Genomic DNA, 22,891 nt, shown 5'->3' with positions numbered 1-22,891 from the left:
ATTGATATGGACATTGTAACAGAGCCTGAACTTAAGGGCCTAGATCCACTGTTTTTGTTTGTTTTTGAAATGGAAGTATGAGAACAAACAATCCATACTGGAAATGGAAGTATGAGAATGAATAGTCTTTACATGTGATGAAGATGTTTGATGATTTTTGCATGTATGTGTGTGTGTGTTTATAGGGCTCAGGAGGTAAAAGAGCACCCATTCTTCAAAGGCATCGACTGGACCCAGGTGTACCTGCAGAAATACCCCCCACCTCTGATACCCCCCAAGGGCGAAGTGAACGCTGCTGATGCCTTTGACATTGGTTCCTTTGACGAAGAGGACACGAAGGGAATCAAGGTAACTTTCATTTTAACTGCACATACTGTACCCTGACCCACTGGTGCAGATTCCAGCAGTGGTCTGATTCCTGTCCTGTGCAAACCACTAGTTCACCCAAGCAGGGAAACTGAAAGTAGCTGCAGCTCATAGTCTCCCTTAGTATATTACCTCCCTTCTGTTGTGCATCAAGTTAAAGATGACAGTGAAATCAAATCGATGATTGGTCTCACGCTTTCTCCCATCAGTGTGGCATGAATTTTTTTAGTTATTGGTCCCACTCTTTCGACCAAGTTTGACTGAAGAATAAACTTGGCTTCTAGTCAGTGTGATGAGATGATTGACCAAGGGCCTGTGTGCAGCATGCATTTGGAGCGCTGAAAAAGAACCCATGGCAATGAGGAGGGTTGTCCGCCGGCAAAATTCTGTAGAAGGAACACAACACAACACCACAACAGAACACAATACAAACCAGTTGGATGATAGTCATGTCTGACTTTGACTGTCAGAACAGCAGTAGAGGAGGCAACTGCTGTCCCTGACTATCTGGGCTACAATTTGATCACAACACAAACAACAATACAACACAATACAATACAAGTGGAGTGATGGCCTAGAGGTAACGCGACCGCCTAGGGAGCGAGAGAATCTGAGTGCGCTGGTTTGAATCACGGCTCAGCCGCCAATATTTTCTCCCCCGCCACTAGACCTTGAGTGGTGGTCTGGACGCTAGTCATTCGGATGAGACGATAAACCGAGGTCCCGTGTGCAGCACGCACTTAGCGCATGTAAAAGAACCCACGGCAACAGAAGTGTTGTTCCTGGCAAAATATTGTGGAAAAATCCACGTCAATAGGAAAAACAAATAAAACTGCACGCAGGAAAAAAAAAAAAAAAAGGGTGGCGCTGTAGTATAGCGACGCGCTCTCCCTGGGGAGAGCAGCCCGAATTTCACACAGAGAAATCTGTTGTGATAAAAAGAAATACAAAATACAATACAATACAATACAAACACAGTATGGGTGATAGTCATGTCCGCCTCTGGCCATCAGAACAACAGCAGAGGAGGCAACTGCTGCCCTCACTGTTCTGCAATTTGATAACACAACACAACACAACACAACAACCGAACACAATACAAACCAGTTGGATGATAGTCATGTCTGACTTTGACTTTGTCAGAACAACAGCAGAGGAGGCAACTGCTGTTCCTGACTATCTGGGCTACAGTTTGATCACAACACAACACAACTATACAACACAATACAATACAATACAATACAATACAGTACAAACACAGTATGGATGATAGTCGGTGTGGCCATCAGAACAGCAGCAGAGGAGGCAACTGCTGCCCCGAGTATCTGGGACAGAGTTTGATGATAACACTGTACAAGGCAACACAACACACCACAGTTGATAGTGTGTGTGTGTGTGTGTGTGTGAAGCTGACAGAGGGAGACCATTGATGATAACACAATACAAGGCAACACAACACAACACAGTTAATAATGTATGTGTGTGTGTGTGTGTCTGTGTGTGAAGCTGACAGAGGGAGACCATGATGATAACACAATACAAGGCAACACAAGACAATACAGTTGATAGTGTGTGTGTGTGTGTGTGTGTGTGTGAAGCTGACAGAGGGAGACCATTCATGATAACACAATACAAGGCAACATAACACAACACAGTTGATAATGTATGTGTGTTTGTGTGTGTGAAGCTGACAGAGGGAGACCATTGATGATAACACAATACAAGGCAACACAACACAACACAGTCGATAATGTATGTGTGTGTGTGTGTGTGTGTGTGTGAAGCTGACAGAGGCAGACCAGGACCTGTACCGGAACTTCCCCCTGGTGGTGTCTGAGCGCTGGCAGCAGGAGGTGGCCGAAACCGTGTTTGACGCCATCAACCAGGAGACGGACAAACTGGAGCAGAAACGCAAAGCCAAGCCCGGCAAGATCGACGACCTTGACCTGTGTGAGTCCTGTGTTCTCGCCACAAGCCTGAACGTTAAAGTTTTGTCACTGACGTTGAAGTTTTAGAAAGTACAAGATCTTTCAGTCAATCAATTGGTCAATCGCTTATATGTGGGAAACACACAGTAGACAGATTTTTTGTTTGTTTTTTTGTTGTTGTTGTTTTTTTTGCCTTCATGCTCGTCATTAGAAAATTTAAAAAGTTTGCAATAATGACTTAAATAATCCATGGTGGGTTTGAGGAGAGGCGTAGGAGAGAGGGAGGGACGAACAATCACTCAGAGGGGGTAGGAGAGAGAGAGGGACGAACAATCACTCATACAATCCAGAGAGAGGGAGGGACGAACAATCACTCAGAGGGGGTAGGAGAGAGAGAGGGACGAATAATCACTCATACAATCCATTGGTGGGTTGGAGGAGAGGGGGTAGGAGAGAGAGAGGGACGAATAATCACTCATACAATCCATTGGTGGGTTGGAGGAGAGGGGGGTAGGAGAGAGAGAGGGACGAATAATCACTCATACAATCCATTGGTGGGTTGGAGGAGAGGGGGTAGGAGAGAGAGAGGGACGAATAATCACTCATACAATCCATTGGTGGGGTAGGAGAGAGAGAGGGACGAATAATCACTCATACAATCCATTGGTGGGTTGGAGGAGAGGGGGTAGGAGAGAGGGAGGGACGAACAATCACTCAGAGGGGGTAGGAGAGAGAGAGGGACGAATAATCACTCATACAATCCATTGATGGGTTGGAGGGGAGGGGGTAGGAGAGAGGAAAGGGCGAATAATCACTCTCATAATTTGTAGTGGGCTGGAGGAGAGGGTTAAGGAGGGAGGGAAGGTTTACTGTGAATGTTGAGGTGGACAGTATGTCCATGCTTTAATTAAATCTTTTTGCCCCTTGAGTACACTTAAGTTTCCTCCCTTTGCCCTGCTGTGCAGCCAGGGGTGTGTGTGTATGCAAACATGTGCACATAACGGATGTGATGTAGAGACTTGCTAACTCTGAAATCAGATTCTGAGTGGAAAGAATCCTCATTATCATTACCGTCGTAGTTTATAACTCGCTCTGCACACAATCCGTTTGGAAGTTTGCTCCAACTGGGTTTTTAAAAGAAAAAAAGGTTTGTATAGTTTATGCTCTTTTTTTTTTCTTCTTCTTCATTTTCTTTCATTTTTTGATTATCTTTTTTTTTTTTTTTACTACAAACCATGTAAAAGAGTGATGGCCTAGAGGTAACGCGTCCGCCTAGGAAGGGAGAGAATCTGAGCACACTGGTTCGAATCACGGCTCAGCCGCCGATATTTTCTCCCTCTCCACAAGACCTTGAGTGGTGGTCTGGACGCTAGTCATTCAGATGAGATGATAAACCAAGGTCCCGTGTGCAGCATGCACTTAGCGCATGTAAAAGAACTCACGGCAACAAAAGTGTTGTTCCTGGCAAAATTCTGTAGAAAAATCCACCTCGATAGGAAAAACAAATAAAACTGCACGCAGGAAAAAATACAAAAAAAAAAAAAAAAAGGGTGGCGCTGTAGTATTGCAACATGCTCTCCCTGGGGAGAGCAGCCCGAATTTCACACAGAGAAATCTGTTGTGATAAAAAGAAATACAAATGCAAAATGCAAAACAACAACAGCACAATGTGAGCCTGGTGTTCTATAGCGGCGCCGACTGACTGCATTGTGGACGGGGAGGTGCTGAAGCTGGGCGGTCCCTTCATGCAGACGTGGCAGAGGAAGCACCTCAAGCTCTACCCCAATCGCCTGGAGTTCTACCACAAGAACCGCGACGGCCAGGTCACCTATAACAAGACCGTGGAGGTAGGCTGCTGGTTTTGTTGTTTTTGTGTCTTTTTGTTTTTTCTTTGATTAGACGTCTTTTGACTTTGAGTGATATTAGATGTGTAATGTGTGTGCTTGTGTGTGTGTGTGTGTGTGTGTGTGTGTGTGTGTGTGTGTGTGTGTGTGTTTTGCATGCATACTTGTTAGTGAGTGTGTGGTCATGCTCGTATTTGTGTATGCTTATGAAGAAAAGGGGAATGTTAAAAAGAAAAAAGATTATATCTTGTAAATACAAATTTAATTACACATACTTAACCGTGACCCACCAGTGCAGACTCCGGCAGGGGTCTGATTGCTGTCTTGTGCAAACTACTACCCGCCTACGCAGAGAAAACGAAAGTAGCTACGGCCGATGACCTCCCGGAGTAGGTTACCTCTGTGCATCCCTGACTAGCACCCTCTTTACAAAATTACATCATCAGTTAACAAACTAAAAAGAAAATCAATATATTAAAAACCTGTTCCTCAGGTCACACAACCTGGAACACTCAAATCAGACTACGTAACAGGGATCCAGCAGTTCATTTGAGGGTGTGTTTGTGTGTGTGTACACAAATACATGATATTGACGGACAGTTTTTATCATAGTGGTGATGAAGTTTTGGATTTTGTATTTTCAGTGAAGGTTACTACAGAATCAGTGGTATTTGTTGCCCGTATATCCAGTGTGATGTACAAGTTAGAATCCGTGATATTTTGCAGTTTGTATTTCCTGTATAGGTACCAGTTAGAATCAGTGACATTTTGCAGTTTGTATTTCCCGTATAGGTACCAGTTAGAATCAGTGACATTTTGCAGTTTGTATTTCCGGCATAGGTACCAGTTAGATATGTGACATTTTGCAGTTTGTATTTCCGGCATTGGTACCAGTTAGAATCAGTGACATTTTGCAGTTTGTATTTCCGGCATAGGTACCAGTTAGAATCAGTGACATTTTGCAGTTTGTATTTCCGGCATAGGTACCAGTTAGAATCAGTGACATTTTTCAGTTTGTATTTCCGGCATAGGTACCAGTTAGAATCAGTGACATTTTGCAGTTTGTATTTCCGGCATAGGTACCAGTTAGAATCAGTGACATTTTGCAGTTTGTATTTCCTGTATAGGTACCAGTTAGAATCAGTGACATTTTGCAGTTTGTATTTCCGGCATAGGTACCAGTTAGAATCAGTGACATTTTGCAGTTTGTATTTCCGGCATAGGTACCAGTTAGAATCAGTGACATTTTGCAGTTTGTATTTCCGGCATAGGTACCAGTTAGAATCAGTGACATTTTGCAGTTTGTATTTCCGGCATAGGTACCAGTTAGAATCAGTGACATTTTGCAGTTTGTATTTCCTGTATAGGTACCAGTTAGAATCAGTGACATTTTGCAGTTTGTATTTCCGGCATAGGTACCAGTTAGAATCAGTGACATTTTGCAGTTTGTATTTCCTGTATAGGTACCAGTTAGAATCAGTGACATTTTGCAGTTTGTATTTCCTGTATAGGTACCAGTTAGAATCAGTGACATTTTGCAGTTTGTATTTCCTGTATAGGTACCAGTTAGATATGTGACATTTTGCAGTTTGTATTTCCTGTATAGGTACCAGTTAGAATCAGTGACATTTTGCAGTTTGTATTTCCGGTATAGGTACCAGTTAGAATCAGTGACATTTTGCAGTTTGTATTTCCTGTATAGGTACCAGTTAGATATGTGACATTTTGCAGTTTGTATTTCCGGTATAGGTACCAGTTAGAATCAGTGACATTTTGCAGTTTGTATTTCCTGTATAGGTACCAGTTAGATATGTGACATTTTGCAGTTTGTATTTCCTGTATAGGTACCAGTTAGAATCAGTGACATTTTGCAGTTTGTATTTCCTGTATAGGTACCAGTTAGATATGTGACATTTTGCATTTTGTATTTCCGGTATAGGTACCAGTTAGAATCAGTGACATTTTGCAGTTTGTATTTCCTGTATAGGTACCAGTTAGAATCAGTGACATTTTGCAGTTTGTATTTCCTGTATAGGTACCAGTTAGAATCAGTGACATTTTGCAGTTTGTATTTCCTGTATAGGTACCAGTTAGAATCAGTGACATTTTGCAGTTTGTATTTCCTGTATAGGTACCAGTTAGATATGTGACATTTTGCAGTTTGTATTTCCTGTATAGGTACCAGTTAGAATCAGTGACATTTTGCAGTTTGTATTTCCGGTATAGGTACCAGTTAGAATCAGTGACATTTTGCAGTTTGTATTTCCTGTATAGGTACCAGTTAGATATGTGACATTTTGCAGTTTGTATTTCCGGTATAGGTACCAGTTAGAATCAGTGACATTTTGCAGTTTGTATTTCCTGTATAGGTACCAGTTAGATATGTGACATTTTGCAGTTTGTATTTCCTGTATAGGTACCAGTTAGAATCAGTGACATTTTGCAGTTTGTATTTCCTGTATAGGTACCAGTTAGATATGTGACATTTTGCATTTTGTATTTCCGGTATAGGTACCAGTTAGAATCAGTGACATTTTGCAGTTTGTATTTCCTGTATAGGTACCAGTTAGAATCAGTGACATTTTGCAGTTTGTATTTCCGGTATAGGTACCAGTTAGAATCAGTGACATTTTGCAGTTTGTATTTCCTGTATAGGTACCAGTTAGAATCAGTGACATTTTGCAGTTTGTATTTCCGGTATAGGTACCAGTTAGAATCAGTCACAGTGACATTGTATTGTACGACTTGTCACAACAGATGTCACTGTGAGAAATTCAGGCTGCTCTCTCCACGTGGCGGCTGCCGTCATTACAGTGCAGTGCCACCCTTTTCCGTTTTTTTCTGTCTGCTAGTGCACTCGTATAGTATCAAAATTTCCTTTTTTCAACAGATTTTGCCAAGAACCGCCTGTTGTTGCCATAGGTTATTTTACATGTGTTAAGTGGGCACAGACCTCAGTTTGTTGTCTGATCTGAAAGACTAACAGCACACAGATCTCCACTAAGGGTCCTGCGCAAGTTGTAAAAATCCTGATCCTTCAGTTTGTAGTTTGTATTTCAATGTGGTGAACCAGTTAAAATCAGTGACAGTGACATTTTTGACTCAAAATGAAAGGACAATGAGGCCAGGAGAGTACAGGATTAAACAACTAGAGTTTTAACTCTCCATTGACTAGGTACACAACTTCAAGTCAGTGCTGCTTATGCTGCCGATTCAGCTAGCACCCAGGTAGATAAAAGGTACATTGGAACAAACCCAGACACTTTCTCAAAAACGGAAGCTCTGGGCTTGTCCTTATACACGATCATTTGACATGTGCACACAGCAGCAATGACGGAGGAAATGTGCAAACACGAATTAGCTTTTATTTGAGACTGGCATAGCCTTTTAAGCCTGACTGGCGAGTTATTTCCGATGTGGTTTTCAAGTCAGAATCGGTGACAATGGCATTTTCTGGTTTATACTTCTGGATTGTTTTGGTGAATTTGCTTTGTTACGGCCACTCATTTACATTTTACATGATTTACACCCATGTATGTTCAGGCCATTTAAAAGTGATTTTGAGAAAATGTACAGCCTTTGTTGCTGGTGCCTTTCAAGTGGTTGTGTGTGTGGTGCACTGAGGAGAACAGTGCGTGTGCTCTAAATTAAGAAACGAACAGTCTCAGCTCTACATCAAGCACATGCGAGCACACTCGTATATGCTCCAACACACATATGCATGCACATTCAAACACCCAAACATGGATGCACATACACTTGAGCGAATGCGCATGTTTATGCAGTCACATGCACACACACACACACACACACACACACACACACACACACACACACACATATATATGTTGATGTGCTCCTTCTGTTTCAGCTTATCTCCATGCTGGACATCCGAGAGGTGTTCCCAGAGTTCCAGAAAGTCAACAAGACAGACAATTGCATTGTCATTCTACTCAAGACGGACCAGAAAATCGCCATCACCTCACAGGTAGGGCTCCTGCTTTGATGCTTCCTCATGTCTTGGAAAAAGCTCAAAAGCTCAGAAATATATTTTGTTGTATCGCATTACTTTTTGCCACAACAGACTTCTCTGTATGAAATTTGGGATGCTTTCCCCTCACAAGAGCATGTCACCAGTGCAGTGCAACCTTTTTTTTTTTGTCTGTAGGTGCATTTGTTTTACTATCTGTCGCAGTCCCAGCGTCGGCAGTTTGCAGGAAACTATTGATGTTAGGTCACTAGGAGGTCACACACTCAAGCTCAGCAGTGCTGCTTGAGTCTTTTGGAGGTGTTGAGTAGTGCCTGGTCTGATTTAATGTACCTAGGACACTACCTACTAAGCCCCTTACTAACGACAATAATAGCTTAGTCACGGAGCATTACACTCACATTCTGTGTTCAGGAAGAAGATGGCAGGTCTTCGCCCTTTCTCCCAGGTTTGAATGGAAAGTCAGATTCCCCTTTCTCCCAGGTTTGAATGGAAAGTCAGATTTCTCTTTCTCCCAGGTTTGAATGGAAAGTCAGATTTCCCTTTCTCCCAGGTTTGAATGGAAAGTCAGATTTCCCTTTCTCCCAGGTTTGAATGGAAAATCAGATTCCCATGAGATGATAAACTGAGGTCCTGTGGTCAGCATGCAGTGGGTAGACTGAAAAAGAATCCATGGCAACAGAGGTCATGTCTCTGGCAAAAAATCTATGGAAGAAATCGACTCCGTTAGGTTCACAAATAAACAAGCATGCACTCAAGGTCTGACACAGTGCGTAGGGTTATGATGCTGGTCAGCCATCTGCCTTGCACTTGTTTGCGGTGTGTATCGTACATTGATTTGTCGGAGGCGCTGAAGCTGAAAGTGCTAGCCCTGGCGCTCAAGCTTTGTGTGGCTGTGTGCAGAGATACCAACTGTTATGATTTTGCTGTATTTTAACGCTCAGTCGCAGTTTGTTCCAAGTTTACGCCAACGTCAAAATTGTTCCAAAGAGTTCATTTTCGACAACATAGCATGGTCACATGCTTTCCTGTCGTAACATTACCCAGACACTCTATAGCTATCGGTCACGAGGCCAGGGCAGTCACTACTAATCTTGGTCTCACGTAATGATGCTCAGCTAATCACTGTGCATGTTTACATTGAAACAGCATTGAGTGGACCAGTCAGCTTAATCACAGTAGTTAAAGTGAGTCACAGTGGTTGCAGGTAGGCCCAAGTGTTTGTATGCCTTGTGGATAAAATGTACATTTGTCTGATGTGGCTCGGAGTCCTGAGTGTTCCTACCAAATTCAGAATGTTCCTGCCAAATTCCCTGATTGTTGCCTACAAACACTTGACAAGGGTTGGCGTCTCTGTGGTTATGTTGCTGATCACATACCTGCCTTGCTCATGCGATGTGTATCATACATATTATAGGTCTGACAAAGCGTGTAGGGTTATATTGCTGGTTGACGGGCGCAGCAGCCGAGTGGTTAAAGCCTTGGACTTTCTGTCTGAGGGTCCCGGGTTTGCATCTTGGTAACGGTGCCTAGTGGATAAAGGGTGGAGATTTTTTCGATCTCCCAGGTCAACATGTGTGCAGACCTGCTTGTGCCTGAACCCCCTTCGTGTGTATATGCAAGCAGAAGATCAAATCAGTATCAGTAGTTCAAGGAGGTGTCACTGCGTTCAGACAAATCTGTATACGCAAACAAGAAGATATTGCTGGTTGGGCATCATCTGCCTTACACATGTATATGTTGTGCATCATGCATTGATTTGTCCAAGACACTGAAGCTAAAACTGCTACATCTGTCATGCTGAAGCTTTGTGTGTGTGTGTGTGTGTGTGTGTGTGTGTGTGTGTGTGTGCAGGACCGGGTGCTGATCAACCAGTGGAAGGACGAGATCATTAGCGGGTTCAACATGTCCTCGCAGATCATGGCCAACATGAACAAGAAGGTGTCCAAGCTGTATGGCACCGACCCGGCCAACGCCCCCGGCTTCCACAACATGCGGCCCCTCCTTGTCCATCGCAACAGCAACGACTGACTGCTCTCCGTGCCACACCGCCTGGTGACGACCCCTGGGAGGTCGTCGTCGTTGTCGGTGTCATCACCACCACGATGACGATCCCGGGTCTAGTGGCACGGCTGGTGGGCCTGTTCAGGACCTGCCTCCTCCTCTCCCCTCCCCATCGCCCACCCCCCACATCCCACCCACTGGCTGTGGGTGTGTGAGCAGCCAGGAAAGAGTATGGGGCGGTGCGTGTCTTGTTTGTGTGTGTCTGTGTGTGTGTGTGTGTGTGTGTGGTTGTTACTGATGTTAATGTGGCTGGCCCACTTTCTACAGTTAGCTTCACTACTTCTCTCCCACTGGGTGGTTTGGTTGGTTGGTTGGCGGTTCATGGATGGCTCAGCCTGGAATGAATGAACAGAATGATTTGTGGAGGACAGGGGTAGAGTCATCCCGGGGGTGGGGGGGGGGTGGGGGGGGGGGGCATGCTGTTTATCTTCCGGAGACCACGCACTAAAGTTTTATTCCTCACTGCAACAGCAGTTAACATGAACATGCACTGCCTGCTCGGCCCTGTCAGTCTGGGGCAGAAAACTTGCCTGCTTGGGGATGCAAAGGGGTGAGCTAAATTTTTTGTTTAATATATGTGTGTGTGTGTGTGTGTTGAGTGTTGTGGGAGTGATCAGTTCCTTATGTTGGGAAAGGGGAAAACTTACAGTACCTGTGGTTTATTTTTTGGCTTATGGGTACGACTCGTCAAGCGTTAGGATAAGGCAGTAATCACAGAGAGGACTGTTGTATTTTGTTGAATCACCTGGCTGACGAAGGAAGACTGCTGTTCACAAAGACTGGATCTGTGGCGTGGCCATGTCTGCAGATTGTTGCCCTTTCTGTTCGTGCCGAATATTGCAAACTGGTGGATCTTGTAGCGAGCAAAAGTTTTTGTAACAGACCTGATGGAACCTGCAGAGCATGAAAGCGTGCAGTCTGTGAAGAACCTGGTGGATGTCTGTAGCGTGTGAAAGCCCTCACAGAGCAAGGCAGAACTTCCATGACGATCCTTTTTGCGTTCAGTTTGAAATGGCAGAGCCTGTTTTTGACTTTGGACTTTGTAACCACCTCGATCCACCTTGAAAGGCCAGTGATAACATTGTTTTGTTTTTTTTTTGTTTTGTTTTTTTGATTTTTTTAAATAATTATTGAAGACTGGCAGAGAGGACTTGAAGACGTAAGATGAGGCTTTAAATCTGCTATTGGTGATTAAAAAAGGATGGCCAAGGAATTGCCCTTTACTGGCAGAGGAAAAAGTACTGTTCGCCAGAAAGAAACCCTCTACTGACAGCACAAAAAAGTGGGGTGAGGATGGGTGAAGAATTATAACATTTCACTGGTAGTGAGAAAAATGCTACAAATTGATCTGTTTATTTCAAGGAAAAAATTATATGCTGGAATTCAGGGGTGGGGGGTGGAGAACAAACAACATGTTTAAGGAATTCAGCTTTCAGTTGAAGCGCTAAAGAGCAATGGCAAGGAACGGACCCACAACACACTTGTGGACCTGTGGCATGTGCCCTCATAAGCTGGCAGTGCTGTATGTATGTCATGTAGGGAGATTTTATTGTGTTGCATTGCATTACTCTTTGTCACAACACATTTCTCTGCGTTTGTCTGCAGTGCATTTTGTTCACCGTTAACACATTATCATGGCCATTTTTTTACACCAACATCTTCAGTGCTCAGTCAGTGGCCAGTGCAGAGAGGATGGGCATAGGCAAGCATCCTTGGTGCACACCTCTGTTAGGGCCTCAGTCTGATCGACAGACGTTTGGCAGCAGTTTGATGTCAGTTTGGGGCTGGACAGCTGTGGCTGGTCATGCCAACATGGTTGTCTGTAGTCTTGGCCTGGGAATGCTGCTGAATGCCTTGGTGAAGTCAGTGAACACCGTCAGACACCGGAGTAGGGGATGGGGTGGAAAAAACACAAACTTTTTGAAATACTCCTTGATTACATATATAAACTTGCACAGGATGGGGTGGGAAAGAAATTGTTAACATACCCCTTGATTTCCATAATGTAATCATGTACCAGTGAACGATTTGTCCCAGGTTCGAACAAGTAAATGGCGGAAGTATTGGAAGACATGGACTGCACTGTACACTTCTGAACAAGGTTTTTGATGACGCACACCAGTGTGTCTTGTCAGTCCGGAAATGAAGCACATGTTTGTCCACAATAATCCATGGAATGATAACAATGATAATAATGGGACATTTATCAGTAATTTCCTCATTGCACAAAGCGCTTTACAGTACTCACAGACACGCATACGAAACACACTCAATCCTCAACTCATATTTGAACAGCAGATGATGAAAAGGCTTGACCACCGTGCTGTTCCCTTTGTATTTTGGGATGTGGAAGGTTCTATCATCGGCAGCAGATCGAAGAGAGTGGGAGGGTACATAGATTTGAAAGATGTCAGAGAGGTATCGGGGTGCAACATGGTAGCAGAGACAGGCGGCTTTGTATTTGATTCTTTGCTTTGTGGGTAACCAGTGCAACTCTTTTTGAAGGGGTGTGCAGTATGGGTATCTTTTTGCTCAATAAATCACAATGCATACAGTAATTTCCTATTTATTTAGAAATTTGATTTTTCCGCAGTTCTTGATGATATTGGAAGTTATAGATGACACATGCAGCAGTATTCAGTTACTACCAGATCACAGACATCCTCTCACAGAAGAATACCAGCCGTTGTGTATTTTTGTCGTGTCCTTCCAGCTGTAGCTTGCCATCTTGCTCAGCAGATGTTGCTGGATCAGCCCTATGGGTTCTGGGAAATAGCAGACCGTGAGAGTGGAAACGCACAGCATTGGGATATTTTTTGTGAATTAAATTAAAAACTGTTTGGTGAATCTCTTGAGACGGAATCATGCTCCTACCTTTCCATGACTCGGGCACTATTTGATGAAAACCACTTTTGACCATTGACGGTTTTGTCTGTTATCTGTGTACCCCAAATGTTACACAAAGCTGTGCTTTTTGTTGTTTTTTTAAATAAAAACGTGTGTGTGTGTGTGTGTATATATATATATATATATATATATATATATATATATACATACATATATAGATATATATATACACGTTTTTATTTCTTGATTTGTGTGGTTCTGTATCGCATCTCAGTTATACTTGTTATCTGCCGTATGTTTCCATTGACGATTGTTGGAGAAGAGGAGAGGAGTTTTGATGTGGGTGTACGCTGGTTTTTCTTCTGGTGTAATGTCTTCATTGTGGTTTTTGACTTCATTTGATCTGATATTAATGGACATGTCTTTTTTTGATGTTCTTTGTTGTTGTTGTTGTTGATGTTTATCTACTATAACTTACAAGTTGAATACAATCGTTTCATGCGCTGCCGATTTGTTGACATGTCTGGTACATGTATGCCTCCTCCGCAGGCTTTTTTTTTGTGTGATATGTCTTGGACAAATGAGCATATTTTTCTGATTGTACAGAGAGTATGACAGTCGTGACTAGTTAGCTGTTGGTTGGTTTTTTGGGGGGGGGGGGTGTGACTTGACTGTTGGTTATACACTGTTCTAAAGTTGATAGCTAACTTTTCTCACAAAGAATTATATTGGTATTTAATGGTTTTTTCATAAAGAAAATAATATGTTGACTCACAAAGAATTAGTATGTAGAAGTAAAAAACAACAACAAACAACAACAACAACAAACAAACAAATGAAGGCCAGGGATGGATACATATTAATTATTTATAGTATATGCATTCATTGGGTGGGTTTGTTTACCTGCAGAAGCCGTGACAGAACTGGGTCCTCAAAAGATAATGTTCGGTAATAGTGAGTCACAGCATGGCTATGTCTTGGTTCCATATGACTGAAGAAGAGGGGACTGATCTCAGTCTTGCTGGTGGGCTGTGAATGTGAACTCACAACAGCTCACACCCCACTGGTGAAATCTCACGGCTCACTCCTCTCTCTGGACTTCATAAGACCCTCACAACTGTGTGCGTGTGCTTGTGTGTGTGTGCTTTAAGTGGTTAATAGCATAAAAGTGCAGCTGTATTTGAAGAGATTTAGAGAAGAACTTTTTTTTATTATTTTTATTTTTTTTTTTTTTTTACTTCTTTCTGGTTCACACGTTTTTGAACATCAGATGTGCAGTTGTCTTGCATGGCATTGATTGCATTGCTGAAAACAAGAGATTATGTATTGCTGTTTAAGAAAGCGGAACGGAAACACCACTGGTTCGGTTTTTTTATTGTTGTTTTTTTGTTTTGTTTTTTAACATTCGTGTCAGTCACCACTTAAGCAGTGACCGAGGGGAGTTCCGCACACCCTCTTCATGCTTCAACCGTTCTGCTGGTGGCAGTTTACAAGTACATCTGTGATGATGGGCAAGGCCTTCTTGCCCCGCTGATGTCTTCATCTGAAAACCCCTCATTTGATTTTCTGTTGTTGTTGTTGTTGTTGCTGTTGTATTTCCTTCTTATTTCAAACTGCTGAAGCAGCTGTAATTGATAGCCAAACACATGGGCACAGGTTGGTGGTGGTGGTGTGTGTCCATCGAGATCGATGATGACCATCGTTGTCATCCAGCTGGGGGATGGGGGGAGGGTGGTGGTGGGGTTGGGGGGGAGGATGCTCATGAATCTATCTGTGAATGCGCAGATGGCTGAATAGTCCAATATGCGCACGAAATGTTTGCTGACAGTTGGGGCAGACAAAGACAGGCATAGCATTGTCAGGGAGCTTGTTTGCCCGTGACTTTCTGGCCTGCCTCTTCTGAACAGCTGCAGCACAGGTTAACAGAGCACTGGTGGACAAGGCTGTCAGAGAGTTTGGGTTGATGGGAAAACTTGGGAACAGTTTGAAAGAACAGATTTGAGGCGGCTTGTGACATGAGACAGTGCAAGCATACGAAGCAAGTTTGTTGACAAAATGCCCTCTATTTGTTATAGATGTTATGTTACTGGGCTGTGGGCATCGACACCAGAACACATGTCACTTGTTTTTTGGGGGGGTTTTGGGGGTTGTTTTTTTTCATCTTTTGATGGCATTTTTATGTGTATGTATCTACTTCATACATGTCAGTATACTGTTTTATGAATTTGTTCACTGGAAAGAAAAGTAATCTAGAAGAAATTTGAATTGTCTTCATGAGAGGATTTGATCAGATAGCTGTTATTTAGTTTGATCATTTTGCACAACTGAAAAAAAAAAATATCTGGGGAGAAGTGACATCTGTATTGACTCGGAGGCTTGCAAGCTGTTGTCAATATTGGTTATTTTATTGGTCAGCTCTAATGGCTGTATGAATGGACATGGCATTAGAAAGTGAAAGAATCAATGATGTGGGTTCTAATGTTGTTGTTTTTGACTCACTTGTGTAAACAAAGTGAGTCTATGTTTTAACCCGGTGTTTAGTTGTCTGTGTGTGTGTGTGTCTGTGGTAAACTTTAACATTGACATTTTCTCTGCAAATACTTTGTCAGTTGACACCAAATTAGGCATAAAAATAGGAAAAATTCAGTTCTTTCCAGTCATCTTGTTTAAAACAATATAGCACCTCTGGGATGGGCACAAAAAAAAAAAAAAAAAAAGAAGCCTAATTATATGCAAACTGCATTTACTGTTATATTTATATTTTTTGTATTCTCTAAACTTGGCACTTTGATCTGATATTCAGACCCAACAACAAGAGCAGTCATTATTATCAATTTTTGTTCAAACAGGAACTTCTTTTGCTAAGCATGGAAGTTTTATTTATTTTGCAAACGTTTTGGTGCAGATAGTAAGGAAGGGAAATTACTCTGTAATTAATGCTAGGGGACTTAATTTGCTTTAAACTGATCTTTCTCATCTTAAACATTACATTTTGAAATTATACTCAATACATAAAAAGCTTGGATTTTTTTAAAAGTGTATCACAAGTGAGTCTTGAAGGCCTTGCCTCTCTTGTTTCTCTGTGTGTTTGTGTATGTGTATCTGAATTGGAACTCACAATACCACGACATGGATGGGTGCATACAGTGCTAAGAAGTATGTGTGGTGATTTTACAAGACAGATGCATACAATGACTGTTTTCTTTTTGTCTGTCTACTCAGTATATTTGTGTATTGTTGTTATATTTTTTCTGTTATTTCATGGAATCAATGCATTTATGTGTATGTTGCTTCTTTTTTTCTTTCTATTTGGTATATTTAATCTCTTTGAATAATACTTTCTGATCTGTGAAATATTTTTATGTGTTGTTGCTGTTGGTTTCAATTGGTGTTGTTTATGTGGAATGCACAGTTTTGATTATGCAAATGAAATCAGATGTACCTCTGTTCTGATTTCGCGCACAGACGGAGCACGCTACGCTAGGTAGGAAGGATTGTGTGTCTGACTGACCTCAGATCTCTTGTGGTGGCGTCGGCCAGGGTTGGTGTGTTGTATCCGCCGTGGGTTTGAACATGCCCCCTTCTCCTCCACCTGTCCAGGGTTGGTCAGAGATGCGGTGTCACTTTGCCCAATCGTCCCATGTCGCTGAGTCGTCAGCAGTGTCTATGGACGTGTTGAGAAAGCGGATCTTCTGGGAAAGATGTAGGAAGATACATGGCTGGGGTTTTTTTTTTTTTATTCGCTCATTTTTTTTCCATTTCCCATCCTGTCCTTCCCCTTTTTGATATAGTGTTGAGTGAAATTTTACTCTTGACGTACGTGTATTGGAGACGCTGCTTCCGGTAACACAAGGGAGGTAACTACAAAGGGAGGCTATTTGCCGCAGCTTCTTTCGATTTCTCCGCATAGCGGACTAGTAGTTTGGACAGGACAGGAATCCAGACCCCTGCCGGGGGGTCATGGTAAGTATGTTATTTAAACGTAATTTTAGGAAAAAAAATTTCCTTTTTACATCACCGATTTTTCCTTGTCTGTGAGGTTAAAGTGAAGTAGAGAAAGGAAAAAGAAAATATTTTAGAAACTAATGGGGGGAGGAGGGGATTGTGGGGGGGGGGGGGGTTAAAAAAAAAGAAAAGTAATAGACAAAAATACTGTCAACACTCCTGATGTCTGACCAAAACTTTATTGGTAACATTGTACAAAAATCTTTTAATGGCTGATGACAGCTGACGGGGTTTTGGATGATAGTTCAGTATTTTGAGGATTGTTGATTGATTTTTGTTGTTGTTGTTTTTGTTTTGAATTACCTCCTGATATATATATATATATATATATATATATCCCTTATTTTTGTGTATTTGCTACACTAGTTTGATGTGGAAACTTGATGATTTGTGTGTGACTGTGCTTGTGACCATCACTGGATCATCGTACCTTTACTCACTCATGTGCACCATCAAGCATGTCTTCATACTTCCCCAGGTGCATTTCGTTCATGCTACATCTCTCTCTCTTTTTTTTTTTTTCTTTTTTTTTTTGCTGCCCCATCATCTGCGCCGTTTCAGTGGCATTACTCCCACGCCGCTCATTTAGATTCCCCCATACACGGCCACACCCGGGTTCGTCCGTCGCAGTTCCAGCGTCGGCAGTCCCCAGGGAACCATCGATGTTAGGTCGCCAGGAGGCCACACACCAGAGGAGACCCTGCACTGCTGCTGAGTCACTTCGGTGGTGTTCAGTGGTGCCTGTTCTGTTTTAACGTACTTTGGACACCACCTACTAAGCCCCCTACTAACGACAATAATGGCTTAGTCGCGGAGCCAGACTGAGCGAGCGCCTCTCCCAGAGTGGATCTCTCTTTTTTTTTCTTTTTTTTTATCAGCCCTTTTCTGAACATAACATAATTTTATTTTGCATTAAAAATTTGATATTTATTGTATTTCTTTGAAAATATTTATTATTTTTCTTTCCAGCCAGATATGATTCCACTGCCGTGTGTCTGTTTTATGTGATGGAAGTTCTGGATATAGCATCAGATTTAACACAGTACAAATCTTCGAGCCATTCAGTATGTATGACAGTCCGTTTGGACTTGGTTTTTCAATTTTTTGCTATGCTTTCCTTTCTGTTTGAGGTTAAAGTCGTAATCATGGTGTTGAGCTTGCAAAAGGGCAGAACGTTATTTATTAAGTTGTTAATTCATCATTATCAATGATGTTAAGCGGAAAAATTGACAGGAATTTTGATTGTTTATTTGATGTTGGTTTGTTTTTGTTTTTTATGTTTTGTTTTTTAGTTGATTACCATTTTGATGCCAGTGGTAGACGGGCGCAATAGCCGAGTGATTAAAGCGCTGGACTGTCAATCTGAGGGTCCCGGGTTCGAATCACGGTGACGGCGCCTGGTGGGTAAAGGGTGGAGATTTTTACGATCTCCCAGGTCAACATATGTGCAGACCTGCTAGTGCCTGAACCCCCTTCGTGTGTATATGCAAGCAGAAGATCAAATACGCACGTTAAAGATCCTGTAATCCATGTCAGCGTTCGGTGGGTTATGGAAACAAGAACATACCCAGCATGCACACCCCTGAAAACGGAGTATGGCTGCATACATGGCGGGGTAAAAACGGTCATACACGTAAAAGCCCACTCATGTGCGTACGAGTGAACGCAGAAGAAGAAGATGCCAGTGGTATTTCCCCGGAGTCAAATTTCCCAGTATTTTTGAGGACTTCTCTCCCACCCCCTCCCAAAGTTTTACATCAGAGATTTCCTTTTTTGACTCGCTTGTGTAAACAAAGTGAGTCTATGTTTTGACCCGGCGTTCGGTTGTCTGTGTGTGTGTATCTGTGTGTCCGTGGTAAACTTTAACATTGACATTTTCTCTGCAAATACTTTGTCAGTTGACACCAAATTAGGCATAAAAATAGGAAAAATTCAGTTCTTTCCAGTCATCTTGTTTAAAACAATATTGCACCTCTGGGATGGGCACCAAAAAAAAAAAAAAAAATGAAGCCTAATTATATGCAAACTGCATTTACTGTTATATTTATATTTTTTGTATTCTCTAAACTTGGCACTTTGATCTGATATTCTGACCCAACGACAATAGCAGTCATTATTATCATTTTTTGTTCAAACAGGAACTTCTTTTGCTAAGCATGGAAGTTTAATTTATTTTGCAAACGTTTTGGTGCAGATAGTAAAGAAGGGAAATTACTCTGTAATTAATGCTAGGGGACTTAATTTGCTTTAAACTGATCTTTCTCATCTTAAACATTACATTTTGAAATTATACTCAATACATAAAAAGCTTGGATTTTTTTTAAAGTGTATCACAAGTGAGTCTAAGGCCTTGCCTCTCTTGTTTTTCTTTGTCTGTCATGTTTGTTTGGGTTACGTTTTCCTTCTTGGTTGCAAGAATGTAACCGCGTATCCAGAGCGGCAGGATCGGTTAGGGGGGTTAGGGACTTCTGATCGTAAGTGTTCACCAGTGACCAGGGTTCGATGCCTAGTTTTGGCATGGTGTTGTGTTCCTTGGTCTCTAGAGGCACTTCATGTTCTCCACCCAGACTGTGAATGGGGGAACCTGACCTTTTTGTTGGGGGAAGGTCAAAACAGCGGACAGAGAGCTGCCTGGATAGCTGTGTGAAAGGATATAGGACCTGTAATATGTTATCTTTATTTTGTGTTGCTGTTTTAAAATTTTTTCTGTTTCTGGCTTTAAAGTTATAAAGGACTTGGGATAGGTTTGTTTGTTTTGTTTTTTTGTTTTTTTTGTTTGTTTTTTTGCTTCCCGGTCTTATAAAAAAGAGTCTTATATTAATTCCACCAGGGATGTTATTTTAATTTTTGTAAGTATTGCTGATATTATTAGTGATGTAGTTTTACTGTAAAATATATAAATCAATAAAAAATACAATAATTCCAGGGTTAAGTCTAAGCAAACAAGATCCCCCTTTTTTTTCTTCTTTTTTTTTTTTAATCCCCAAAACCCTGTGTTAAATTTTTTTGAGACCTTAGAACAAAACAACACAGAATCTGCAGGCATGCAAGTTTCCACAAATACATACACGACATTCAGTTACCACACACAGTGAGCGGTTTGTCAGAGAAAAATGGGTGTGTGTGTGTGGAGTGTTGGGAGGAGAGAGAGAGATACTGAAATAGAATTTTCTAAATGAGTCAGTAATAATTATGATGACATCAACTGTGATAGAGAGATGGGAGGTGCAGAGAGAGAAGGGAGAGAATGGTGGGAAGTGGGGGTGGAGGGGATGGGAGAGGTTTGAAGGAGGTGGAATCTTCAGTACTACAGGTCTGTAGAACGGTATATTGAAAGATCCAAGACCAAGCCTCACATTCAGATATAGTATTCAAGAATTTAAAAAATTCACTTTTTTTTTTTTTTTTTTAGTGACTGACAAGCAATATCTCACGAATTTTTGGAGTGCTTTTTGATACGGTTTTCCACTTGTGGGTGGATGTGAACATTTTAAATTGTGATTGTTAGCTTAGTTCGGAATTAAAAGGCTAACAGTTCTAATTCTTTTCCCGGTGCCGGTAGAGAACATGTGGTGATTCACATCTGATGTATGCTCATGAAAAGGTGATCTGTAATGACCAACATGTATATTTTGCTTCTTTTTCTTTTTTGTAACCATATCTTTCAGAGTAGCAGCTGATACCTAACAATGCTGTACTGGGCATTGTTTGAAAGAAGCAGCTTTCTTTTTTCAACAGACAGCTTGGACTTGCATACACGTTGATTGCATTTGAATTCAGTTTGTTTGACTGACAGTGACTGATGAGGACCTGGGTGTACACATGTGTGCGACTACAGGAGCTCAAGCTACTATGGTGATCTTCAAAGCCATCAGATTACACATACATTACCACTTGTAAGCTTGCATTGGGCCAAGCTTGCACTTGTTGGGCCAATAGCAAAGTGAGAGCTGTATGATCAATGGTTTATCCACTGCAATAGAAATTCATTTACACTAATGACAGCTTGGTCTTTTGTGAGGGACTATGGCTCTCAAACTAGGAGGCCAGGTTGCAGTGGTTCTTAGTACTACAGCCTTGGGGGGGGGGGGGGGGGTAGGTGACCTATTGGGACCATCCCAGCACCAGCTGTCTTTGGCCGAGTGAATGGGGATGTAATCTGGGCAAGACACTCTCCACTATAATCTAATTTTAGCCCAGATAATCTGTTTCAGTTTCAGTTTCTCAGGGTGTCGCTGCATTCGGACAAATCCATATACTGTACACAACATCTGCCAGGGAGATGCCTTACCAGCAGCACAACCCAACATGCTTAATCTGGCTTTGAATGCATGCATATATATTTGTGTACCTATCACTCAGAGTGGATTTCTTCTACAGGGGACCATACTTTTGTTGCCATGGGTTCTTTTTTTTTTTCAAGTGCCATGGGTTCTTTTTTTTTTTTTTTTCAAGTACATGTTGCATACAGGACCAAGGTTTATTCTCTCATCCGAGACTAGATGCTCAGTTGTGTTTTTTCCAGCCAAACATGGGAGAAAGGCGAGAGCAAGAATCAAACCCAGATCTTCATGAACACTGAATTGGCAGATAGTTGTCTTATCCATTCTGCCAGATAACCAAGACAGCAGTTGCCTCCTCTGGTGTTCTGATTAACAATTTTCAGTTTGGTTTGGAATCATGGATGTGAACAGAATCAGATGCACTAAATTAATGTGACCATGACCGATTTTGAAGACTAGGGTCAAAAGTTTTGTGTTCATGCTTTGTAACTGGTTTGCACTCATGTAGAATGTGTCATTAATTGGGGTGTCACTGATTTTCTCCCCCATTTTTTTGTCCTTATTTCTTTGAAAAGCAGCAGTATTTTTGATGAGGCTTGAATGGGTAAACAGACTTATTTTTTATCTGTGGCTTTGAAGTTCTGAGCTGATAAAAACACCAGAATACAGAAAAGAAAAAAGCTGGACCAGACTTAAGCATTATGGAAACTTTGTGTGTGTGTTTTAGCAAGCTTCTGAGCAGCTCAACTTAACTGTCAGTTTGTCATGGTCGGCAGTAGCTGCATGACACACACACATGTACAAGCTTCTCAAATTTCTGATTCCTGAACCAGAACAAAGATTCTCTAATGAGGAGAGATTGTGTGGATACACCCTTGTTACATGTGTAGTGGTTTGGTTGAACAGACCATGTAAGGAGTGCTGAAGGTTGAGCAAGGTGTCACTGGTAGAGGTGGGGCTGGTGAGAGGTTTGGTAGAGAAAGAAAGAGTGCAAGGTATTCATTGTTCGTGACAAGTGGCAGTCATCTTGAATTAGTGTTAAAAAATTGAAAAACAAAACAAAAAAAACTTCCATTGTGACAAGTTTCCTTGCCATTGTTTGTGTGCATGAGTGGCTTATGCACATTTGTGCTGTGTTAAGTGTGTATGTTTGAGAGAGAGAGAGAGAGAACATTTCTTAGAATTATTTAATCATGTTGAGGGGTAGAGGGGATTTTTTGTGATACTGATGTAAAAAGTTTGTCTCACTTATTAATAATATCCCTTCCCTTTTTGATGTTGACAGTTTGGACATATTATTTCTCTGTTCTTACAAAAAACAAAAAAAAAAAAAGAAAGAAAAAAAGATGTTTTAAAATTCATTGTCTCATTGTTTTGTGGAGGACGCTTGAGAAAGCTCGTCACAAGCTGATGGGGGAACTAATTTGTGTTCACCTGCATATAGTTGAACTGATATTTGTAAAACATAAAATACCACATGCCGCAGAATAGACCTGTATTCTGTGCAGTATCTCTACAGCATTTTAAAGGACAGTTTTGTTTTTGTTTTTTTATCCCTTCTCGACA

The 22,891-nt window shown here is 41.7% G+C and overlaps 1 protein-coding gene across 1 annotated transcript in view; it reads left to right on the top strand.

Annotated features, from left to right (window-relative positions):
* Positions 1-17,098, top strand: part of LOC143288399 (G protein-coupled receptor kinase 3-like) — a 53,326-nt gene extending 36,228 nt beyond the window's left edge. The window contains exons 15-19 of the mRNA XM_076596823.1: positions 186-348; positions 2,151-2,316; positions 3,984-4,141; positions 8,010-8,126; positions 9,981-17,098. Of these exons, the coding sequence (XP_076452938.1) occupies positions 186-348; positions 2,151-2,316; positions 3,984-4,141; positions 8,010-8,126; positions 9,981-10,157 (781 nt within the window). The 3' untranslated portion in view covers positions 10,158-17,098. The remainder of the gene's footprint in view (positions 1-185; positions 349-2,150; positions 2,317-3,983; positions 4,142-8,009; positions 8,127-9,980) is intronic.
* Positions 17,099-22,891: the final 5,793 nt, after the last annotated feature.

The sequence above is a fragment of the Babylonia areolata genome, chromosome 12 (assembly GCF_041734735.1).
Source record: "Babylonia areolata isolate BAREFJ2019XMU chromosome 12, ASM4173473v1, whole genome shotgun sequence".
NCBI classification, from domain to species: Eukaryota; Metazoa; Mollusca; class Gastropoda; order Neogastropoda; family Buccinidae; genus Babylonia; species Babylonia areolata.
The sequence above is the reverse complement of the archived record's forward strand: the minus strand, read 5'-3'. Positions and strand labels throughout refer to the sequence as shown.